Raw genomic sequence first — 9,705 nt, forward strand, 5'->3', positions numbered from 1 at the left:
GGGTGGGCGGTTCCTGGTCCGGGCAGACAGGGTGGTCGTGGCCATGCCGCTCCGGATCGCCGGCCTGTGGTGGCTTCCCCGGACGGTCCCTCTTCCGGTCGTTCCACCACTTCTTTGCCTTTTGCCACTGGCGCCGCATGACGATGGAAAGCGAATCGATGAAGAAGACCTCGACGATCTCGATGACGCAAACGACAGAGCAGCTCATCCAAAGGCCCAGCTGGCCTCCGAAGTTGGAAAGAAGAATGACGAGCTGGAAGAGAAGAGGAGCGCAGGGTTATCGGCTCCCGCGGGCGCTGGGTGCGCTCCGTTGCGTTGTGTGGTGAGGCTGCCCCGAGCCGGGGCCCCCAGGGATTGCTGTGAGCGCTACCCAATGCAGTGGGCCCTTCCTCCGCTGCCTGCGCCCCCCTCCAGCAGCTCAGTGCTGCGCTCGCTGCCCGCAGCCCTACCACTACCTGGCGCAGGGCTGGGGACTGGGCAGTTTGAACTGCCAAGGGGCAGGACCGGGCACCCTGCAGTCATCGTCCCGGGGGGTTTCTTCCCCTGCCTGGACAGGACCGCTCCCCTGGCCGGGTCAGAACCTCCCTGCTCGGCCCCAGGCAGATGCTGGAAGGGCTGCGCTCGCTTACCGTGTTGGCAGGATTCTCCGAAATGAACCTCTCGTTCAGGTCTTTGTAAAACACCATGAGGTTTGCGAGGTCAGTCCTGGGAGGAGAAGCAGAAGGCAGGCTGAGGGTTTGGTAAAACAATAACATGAAACATACTGAAAAAGTATGCAAATAACCAGTTGGACCAGTAGGGCTGGGCCGCTCTAAGGGAGCTTTTTCCCCAATTGCCATCATTAGGGCTGCTGAGATTATATCTGAGTGTGAGGTGCAAGCTAGAAACACACACTTGAACCTACTTGTTCAGCTTCTTGTTGATTTTCTGCCCTTTGTCCCAAGAGAGAACTCGAAGCATCCAGTCCTGGAAAAAAGATGGAAGATCATGCTACGGCTGTGTGTGCTGTTGTAGAAATCCCCCGGAAAGCGAGCTCATGCTCCATGCCTCGGACCAGCCTGGGTGCCAGGACTGAATGGGTGCGATGGGCCTGCTGTCCCGGGGTCTCTCCCTGCCCACAAGCTGAATTTGAGTTTAATGGTGGAGGGAAAACGCTGACCTGGAGAGGCTGAGCCCCTGGGAGGGGCATCATGGTGGATACCCCAGGCCCCTGCTTCTGCCCTGAACCCCTGGATTATTTCATGCCTGTTGTGCCGAGGTGCTGGCCCGGCAGAGTGCAATTAGGGACTGACCTCTGACACGGCGGACGGCCACTGGGCGATGCTGGTGGTGAGCGCCCACTCCTTGAAGCTGGAAAGAGAGGCAAGCAGTCAGCGGCGAGCTGGAACTCCCAGGCACACGCGGCGTTTTACCCCTGGTCGCGGGCAGGACTTACCTGCAGGCGTCTTTGCAGATTTGCTGGCAGCCCAGCTGCTCCTTCACGAACTTCTCGTGCAGCCGGTAGTAGCAGTACACTGCAAGAAGGGAGCGGGACAGGTGTGAGAGGCCGTAAAGAAAAGAAATGATCTTATGCTACCTGTGCTGGAGTGGGGCTTCTGGGGTGCAGGTGGCCTTTGTGACCATCACTGTGTGGTGGGGATAAAGAGGTTTGCCCTATAAATACTGCAAAACGCTACTGAGAAGTGGCTGTCACTTGCTACAGGCTGAGCAACTGCCTCACCCGGCCGAGTCCTCCGGGCAGCACTTCCGCGGGGTGCACAAGCGACAAGCGCGTAGGACAACTGTCAGAAACGAGTCCATCTAAACAAGAGGCATTTCGGGCTCTGTGGAATGAGGTTTTAAGTGGGCCAAGGCAGATTCGCCTCGTCCCAGCATGCTGTGGTGCTGGGCACAGGCAGGGACGTGCCGAGGGACGTGGCTGGCAGCGGGCGGCCGAGGGACGTGCGGTGTGGGACGTGTTGGAATACGTACTCCAGTTAGGGTTCTTCTTGTAGTTGCAGTACTCTGCCCCGGCGGGTAAGGGCTGTGCGTACTGGGCGCAGCCGCACGAGTCCACCATGGCCTTCTGAAAGCAGGAGTGCAGGCAGATCTGGGGAGATAAACCAGGAGCTGGTGTCCAAGCAGCACAGGCTGCCGCAGCACCGAGGGGCAGGCGCCCGTCACCTAAAACATCCTCTGTAGGTGCTAGCAGGAACAAGATGGGAACCCCGTTCCCTTGGGCCCTGGGGCTCTGCTGCTAGGGAACAGAAATAGGGGCAGAAAGTGCTGGAAGGGCTCAGGCTCTAATACAATCCTCCCTGAAGGAGGAATTCTGTGAAGGCGCTTACTTCCCCATCAGCCATGAGAAGCTTCCGTGCTGCAGCTGCTCTTCCCACAGCCAAGGAGAAGGATTTCGGTCTGCCAGGGCATGTGGTCTGTGAATAACTAGGTGTGGGAAGCGACTCGCTAGTGAAAACGCGCACAGCTTCGGCCAAAGTGTCGGAGCACATTTGGAGACCCGAAGCTGTACGGATTAACAGGGCAGGAGAGGTGGTGTTTTGTGCTCAAACACTGATTAATCAGTTGGAACAAGCAGGAACTGGACTTCTCTTTTTGAAATCCCAGCTGTCAAGCCTTTTGTTCCTGGTCCCAGCCTGCCCGAGCCCCAAGTTTCGGTGAAGTACTGTTACTAAAACCCTGAGATAATGTCTGTGCGATCCTACCTGGCAATACATCACAGAAGATTGCAGGTAGAATGCCCCAAAAACTCCGAGTCCAGCCCAAGCACAGTAGGCAGCAGCTGATACAATTCCGACTCCTCACGCGGAGAGTGCCAGGACAACTGACACTCTCCAAGAGGACCCAATTACAGAAACCATGCAAAATTAGTGGAAACTTACTCTGTAAACAAACATCCTGCTATCTGGATACTGATTAGATGGTATCTGTTACTCCTGGAGTCCTAAAGGTCACAATTTCTGGCTTCAAGGGTTACTAAGCTGCAACATTTACTTGGCCAATATTTTCCAGTCTCACACTGCTCGAAAATTGCCTCACGCGCTCGTGTTCTCTCTTTATCTAACAGGGTGCCTGGGGGAACTTCAAACATCAAGCCCTTGGGAATAAAACCCGGATCGTAAGAAGTGCTGTGGTATTTCACAGCAGTGGCTGAAGACCCTACGCCTGGACCACTCCAGTCCCAGATCCCGAGCCGCAGAACACGGCGAAGCCGCCTACGCAGGCGGTTGTCACGCCACCCTCAGCCGAGCGCCGCAGGTTTACCTGGAGCGAGTAGCTCTTGTTGTAGAGGTTTTCTACTGGTATGTCGGCCCCCGTCTCCGTGCAGTCGCTGTAGGGTTTGCTCAGCTTGCGAGACCGAGTCTGAGAACCAGAAAAGAACGAATCTGGGTTTTTTTGGAGTTGATGGCGAAACGGCGGGATTTAGAGGCAGTTCGCCGTGATTCTGAAACTGCAAGTGACGGGGCAGGTTTGCACAGCATGCTGACCTTCTGCCACACCAAGCGATTTGCCAATCCCCTGTCAAAACGAGGGGGGTTTGTTTGTGATGTCCCTTTCCCAAAACACCACTCTGGATCACCTGCTCTCCTCCTTGAAAACCTCTGCAGGAAGGCAGAGACTACAACCCTATCGGGAAGGATTTGTCAAAGCAGAGGAATTCGTATGTACGTTTTCCCTCACTGCAAAGTCCTGGAGGCTACGCGTGTGTTTTGAGGGAGGGGGGTGGTTTTGTTTTCCGTGAAGACCCACACCTCCCCGAGCTGTTACTGCGCTGGCTGCTCCCGCCCTGTGGGTGAAACAGCACTTGAGGCTCTGCTGGTGCTCAACAGCTCTGCTCCAAAATCACTCTACATCCAAGGTTTGTGCCTCCTTCAGGATGTTTTCCAGGTCCTGCTTTGACCTTTCCCATGAATACTAACACCTTTTCCTGTTCTGCAGTCTCTGTAGACGAGCTCTGAGATGCTGCGTGCTGTGAGAGGTCTGTGGGAATGGGGCTGGGAGCCCTCCGGATCACCAGCCCCGCTCCAGGCTACCCCACCTGCTCCCTGCGGACGGCCTGGCCTGGCGCAGCCCGAGCTGGGGCCAGTGTTCTGCAGCAATCAGCCACTTCGTAACAAAGAAGCGTCAGCCCTTGAAGAACCCATTTACCTATCTTTCTCTACAGAGTTTAAAATCAGGGGCTGATCCTACAGAGGGTGAATGTAGTAGGAACTTGAGAAATCCAAGCCAGGCCCTGCCCACAGATCTGCAGGTCACAGAGGCCAAACCTGGTAGCCAGCAGTATCGTCTGTCCGCACCGACAGAAGGCTACGGGCATGCGTGCTGCAAGTCAGCTCTTTTAGAAAGATGCCCAAATCTCTTTGGAGGGAAGACAGAAATCTGTTATTTCAATATTACAGATGGATTACTTCTGGAAACTGGATGAAACCAGCTCTTAATGTGCTTTTAACTGCTGCAGCAAGGTAACGCCGGGACACCAGCCTGTCCGCTGGCGCATCTTCTGGCAAAGGATAGATCCTTCCGACAGATTTTTTTTTTCTGTTGTGGCTTATACTCCTACAAAGCTTACTTATTCGTTCAGGTACTGAAATAATTTCCAAACTAAATATTTAACTAAAGCACTGAAACTCCTACCAAGCAATGCCTTGTTTGCATTCCAAACATCTTGGAATATTTTTGGAGGGGGAAGTCCTAGCACACAGCCGAAACACAGGAGCGATAACCTAGACACTGACGTTCGCTTTTGGAAAACAGCGATTACCATGCTCGAGTCTGCGCGCTCTGTGCTGTGGCACATCCCTGCGCCCTCCTTCCTGTCTCCAGATGCGGCTACAAGGACCGACCTGGCACCTCGGTGGTGCAGCCCTGGCAATCGTGACTCCCTCTCGGCAGCTCTCTGGATCCTCCCTTACTGGCAGTAGGGGGATCAGCAGCTCTTGTTTTGAGTCTGGAAATTGAGCCCAGCTTCTATCTCGGCTGTTGCTGCTATGAGGATGCAATCAGAACACTGTCTTGCGGCCAAATCTTCTCAACACAGCCACCGGGATAGGTTCTGTCTTGGGTTTCATACCATACAAACAGCCCAAATCTACTGTGCCAGGAAAATCCTACGTTAAGCAGAGCCTGTCTGCAGTGACTTTCTCCTGTACAGTGTAACAGCTACAGAGGAAGCAGACTTGGGGGGCTTTGCCTCCTTCACACCCTCTGGTTCTGACCCTTCTATTCACCTTCAGTTCCTTAGGTAGCATTTATCCCCCCGGGTTGGACCAAGCAGTTGCTGCCACAGTTTTCCAGACAGCTGGAAGATAGTTAGTTATTTGCACATTTTAAAACCATCAGCCCTGGCTTTGATGTCTTTTCTAATGCGTGGGCTATCTAGATCTGGCGCACCCAGCCGGGGCAGATCAGCAGGCCAGGCGATGCATCTGACCCAGCCATCAGTGAAGAAAAGGCAGAACTAAAACGCCACTTAACAGCCCATCCAGATGAAAGGGGAAAGTCTGGCCTGCCCATGGCACTGCTTTCACTTCTCCACCAAGGAAAGAAGCCCCTTGGGTCAAACACTGGGTCTGCTACAGGCTAATTGGGGAAATTTGGAGCTGCAGCCCTCCCTGTCCTGGCTGACAGCCACCCCAGATGCTTTGGGAAGCCGGCAAAGGCAGAGTCGCTGCCCACGAGGTTTTCTGTACAGCCGGGACAGCAAAAAAGCCAGTAAGACGAGGCTTACGCCCACAAAACAGTTAAGGGTTGCGCTGCAGTCGTCTCTAGGACCTGACCCTGACGCAGGTTACCCGCAGCTCCAGCTCATTCTCTTCCGCCCCTGGAACCTGCGTGGGATGCAAACCCGCCTGCCGATTGCTAAAGCGAAACGGGCGCTCGACAACACATTTCTGTGGTTGTGGATCCTGCTACGAAAACAAACAAACAAAAAATCCCCTGGAAAGCCAAGGGGTCAGAGAAAAGGGAGAACAAACAAAATCCCAGTAGCTCTTTGGTTTATAAAGACCTGATTTTCCAACAGCCTTTGCGCAAAGGAAAACATCGTTCAGAAAAGTGCTATCACAGGATTTACTGGGGCACTTCAGCTGCTCGAGTGCCAGGCGTTAGATGCCTTCCAGGCACTGGCTAAGCTGAACACCGGTTTGTGTTTACATCTGCTTCAAGAAAAATGGGAAACAAGATTGCTGCCACTCACAAAGTGCATCCCTATGGAGGTGGCCGCTGCGGTCTCAATTTCAGTGCCGATGTCTTCAATGAAGGGATATTCGTTTTGGTCATGGACAATGATCTTTGCTCCCGTGGATGTCACCAGGAAGGGGTTGTAGTCTGCTTCATCTATAAACAGAACCACCTGCAGTCCTGAAAACAGAGACAAGGCAGGAGCAGAGTTACACCGGGAGCCGGAGCCATTTTTCCTGGACAGGGAGGGCAGCACGGTTTACTCAGCATTACATTATGTGGCCTGAAGCAGGGCTGTCACGATCCAGCACTGCCTTTGCAGCGTTGGGCTGAGACGCTTGCAGTGAGCCACGTCCCTCCGCGGTCCCACGTTCCGCAAATGAACGATGTCGCCCCAGAACATGGCTGAAACTCACTCCGAAAGTTATATAACCGGGAAGGAGTCGTTTCAGATGGAAAACATTAGTGATGCAATGATATTATCTTTGTATTCTCTGGCAACAGTTTGCACTAGTTCAAACAAGCACTTCCCCAATCAGCTCGCACATCTAGAGCCAACACATCAATCACTCTCCAGTGGGATCCAGTTCGCGGAACCGCTGGCTATCTAATGGCTCCTCTGCAGACTCCCTTTCCTCACTCCCTTTCCTCACCGTACTCGCTGCCGCCGGTGGAGGTGCTGAGGATCGTCCCGTTCTCCCCACTGTTGAAGGTGTAGCAGTTGCCGTGCAGGGGGTGATGGAAACGGGTGAAGTGCCTGAAAGAAAGCGGGATGGTTACAATGCCCTCGGCAGCCCCGACCGTGGGAGGAAATCGGCACGCCTGGCGTTTCGTTTTGGCAGAGGCACAGCAGGACTGGAGGGGTTTTCTTTTTTTGGCAAGCAATTTATTTTGCTGAGAAGTGTGGGCCTGAGACCACACGGCGATGTGATCTGATTTAACCGCATCAGAAAATGAGGAGTTTGGGAGGTTTTCACGTGGGAAGGGGGCTGAGAGGCTGGGGGAAGCGGATTTGCAGAACTAGGGGGAAGGTGGCGGTGGAGGGGACAGAATCCTCTTCCATTTGACAGCCAAGAGCCTAAAGGAGCACGAATCTTCACTTTCAGAAGAGGTGTCATAGCCCCTGTCACGCAGGGGAGGCTGAGGACACCCTCGTGATACAAGCACATTCGTGCCTTTCCTGCGAACATCCCCTCCCACTCAAACAAGCCTCTTCATTCCAAGACAGGAAGCTACGCGTTGGCAGGATTCGGCACGGAGCGCTACCCAGCAGCTTGCTACGCGCATGGCAGCGGGGACACTGCTACGAATACGGTCCTAGCCCCGGCGGGGAACTCGGCCCCGTCCCCACCGCGACGGGACGCCCCTCCTGCTGCTGGGACGCGCGAGAATTGCGCTGCACAATCATAACCAGCCAGGTCTAATCTGCCCAAACCCAGGGGTTTATCTGAGACGTGGCCAGCAGAACACCACGACAAATGAAATTAAAGAGCATGAAGAGGCGAATGTTTGCTTCAGTTAAAAATGGAAATTGCTCCTGCTGGAATTCAGCAAATACCAAATACTCAGTTCCTATGTATTATGTACTTGGAAATAAGCTGTTGAGCTGGCAGGTATTTTCTGTGCACTGACCTTTTGTCACAAGATAGGCCATCAAAGAAACATGTCAGTAGAAGGTCATCAGCAGAATAACTCAATTTTTCTTTAGTCTCCAGGGGAATTTGTGCCATGATGTTCATGTAATGCAGCTTGTACCACTCCTGGATAGCGTTAACGCCAGAACTGAATGTATAAAGTGCGCACTCGCTGCTGTTGTTTGCATCGCACTGATAATTACAAAGGGGAAAAAGCGTTTCAGATTAAATGAAATTGCGTGTTCTACAAGGTGCGTGTGACACCGGTTCTCTTCCATGGCAATGACCGTGCGTGAAGTGACAGTGGTATCAAGGGGACAAAGGGGCACCAAAGACCTTTCATTCAGGGCTAAGCGATACGGTCAAATAATCAAGGCCCCAAGGAAAGGCCACGGAAGGCACCAGGTCTATTTGGCTGGGCTTCAGGAAGGCATTTCTCTTCCAGAGAGCTGGAGATGAATCTGCGGGCAGCCACGGGGGCACGGCAGAACGGGCAAAGGAGCAGAGGGAGCGTTATTTCACTACAAAGCCACCTAAGCAAGCAGTAAAACTGGCCGGAGGGCTACCAACCCAGAACACCCCTTCGCTGCCCCACGAGGAACTTGCTGGCCGAGGAAACGCAACACTCACCAGCTGAAAGCCGATGATATCATTTGAATCCCCGGAGTTCACTATGGACGAATCCTTGTGAAAGACGTTGCCCTCTATTTTCCTCTTCTGGCCACTGCGAAGGTCAGTCGCTGTCCTGGAGAAGTCCTCAAACTTCAGCAGAGGGATCTGTATGAAGAAGTCACTCCCCGTGCTGTTCCATTCATCCACCGACCTGCGCACCTTGGACTTGCCCTCCGAAAATCCGTAGAAAGTCTCCAATGCCTTTTTTGTCTCTTTGTCCAATTCAGATAAATAGTCTTTCATGGAACTGTACCTGCATTGGAGACAAGATGACAGAAGGTGACATCCCCCCTTAGCACCCAGCTGCAGCGTTTCCCCATCGCTCAGGACCCAATTCTTTGCCGTGGCTTTGATCTCTCTTCCTATCACATCGTTTTACACCGGTGTGAGCAGACGCGGCTGTGGCCACCGAGAGATCTCAGGGCAAGGACCAGCAGAAGCAAAGCAGAGGGAGCAACAGGGAAAGCCCTCGCAGGCTCCCCAGCTCCCTGGAGGTTGTGTTAGCAAGCCTGAGGAAGCAGAGTGCGTGGAAATAAGATTTCTGCGTCTGTGGTGAGCTGGGTCGCGTGCAGGGACCTGGGGGGGTAGCTGGCAGCAGGACAGACGTCAGCGAAAAGTGTAATTTGGCAGGGGGAAAAGTCGTGTTGATTGATAAAGTCAAAGCATCCTACAAGGAAAGCGGCAACAGAAGAGTGACAGATGTTCCCTAACAGCTCTTCCGGGATGGCATTGTTTATAATCCTGGAACTTTGCTCCTGGGAAAAAAGGGAATTAGAAGAGACCCACGGAGCCATCCAGGGACCGTCTGGAGCAGAAGGCTAAATCGACCGAGAAGGCAGCGAGCAGAGGGTGTGATCGTAACCTGCATGTGCCTGCGGAGCATCCGCACGGACGTTACGCCAAGTGCTGCAGAGGGAAAACGCGCGGCTGGCAGGTCTGCTGGCGAGCGGCACTGCGGTGAGACCGGGAAGGGGCTTGGTGCTGCGCTGCTGAGGGGATGAGGAGTCCGCCCGGAGCCCCCCAGGGCTGGGGACATCCTGTCTTCCCCCCCAGCACCCGCGGCCCCCGTGTCTTACTTGTAGGGGTTGATGTTGCAGATGGTGACGGCGGGGAAGGGCAGCTTCTGGAACTGGACGGTGACAGAGACCGAGGCGCTGTAGTAGTTGAGGAGGAGCTCGGCGCACTGCCAGAGGATGAGCCCGACGGCGCTGAGGGTCAGCAG

At 54.1% G+C, this 9,705-nt stretch overlaps 1 protein-coding gene across 1 annotated transcript in view; it reads right to left on the bottom strand.

Moving 5' to 3' along the window:
• The window catches only part of SCNN1G (sodium channel, non-voltage-gated 1, gamma subunit), a gene marked incomplete at its 5' end in the record, with an annotated part of 9,871 nt that extends 169 nt beyond the window's left edge, over nt 1-9,702 (bottom strand). The window contains 12 exons of the mRNA XM_010160745.1: nt 1-253; nt 630-705; nt 905-966; nt 1,293-1,350; nt 1,436-1,514; nt 1,972-2,089; nt 3,262-3,360; nt 6,194-6,357; nt 6,831-6,934; nt 7,810-8,003; nt 8,442-8,736; nt 9,560-9,702. The exon at nt 1-253 is cut by the window's left edge and continues 15 nt beyond it. Of these exons, the coding sequence (XP_010159047.1) occupies nt 1-253; nt 630-705; nt 905-966; nt 1,293-1,350; nt 1,436-1,514; nt 1,972-2,089; nt 3,262-3,360; nt 6,194-6,357; nt 6,831-6,934; nt 7,810-8,003; nt 8,442-8,736; nt 9,560-9,702 (1,645 nt within the window). The remainder of the gene's footprint in view (nt 254-629; nt 706-904; nt 967-1,292; nt 1,351-1,435; nt 1,515-1,971; nt 2,090-3,261; nt 3,361-6,193; nt 6,358-6,830; nt 6,935-7,809; nt 8,004-8,441; nt 8,737-9,559) is intronic.
• Between the last annotated feature and the right edge of the window lie 3 nt (nt 9,703-9,705).

Source organism: Eurypyga helias, unplaced genomic scaffold, assembly GCF_000690775.1.
Source record: "Eurypyga helias isolate BGI_N326 unplaced genomic scaffold, ASM69077v1 scaffold20881, whole genome shotgun sequence".
NCBI classification, from domain to species: Eukaryota; Metazoa; Chordata; class Aves; order Eurypygiformes; family Eurypygidae; genus Eurypyga; species Eurypyga helias.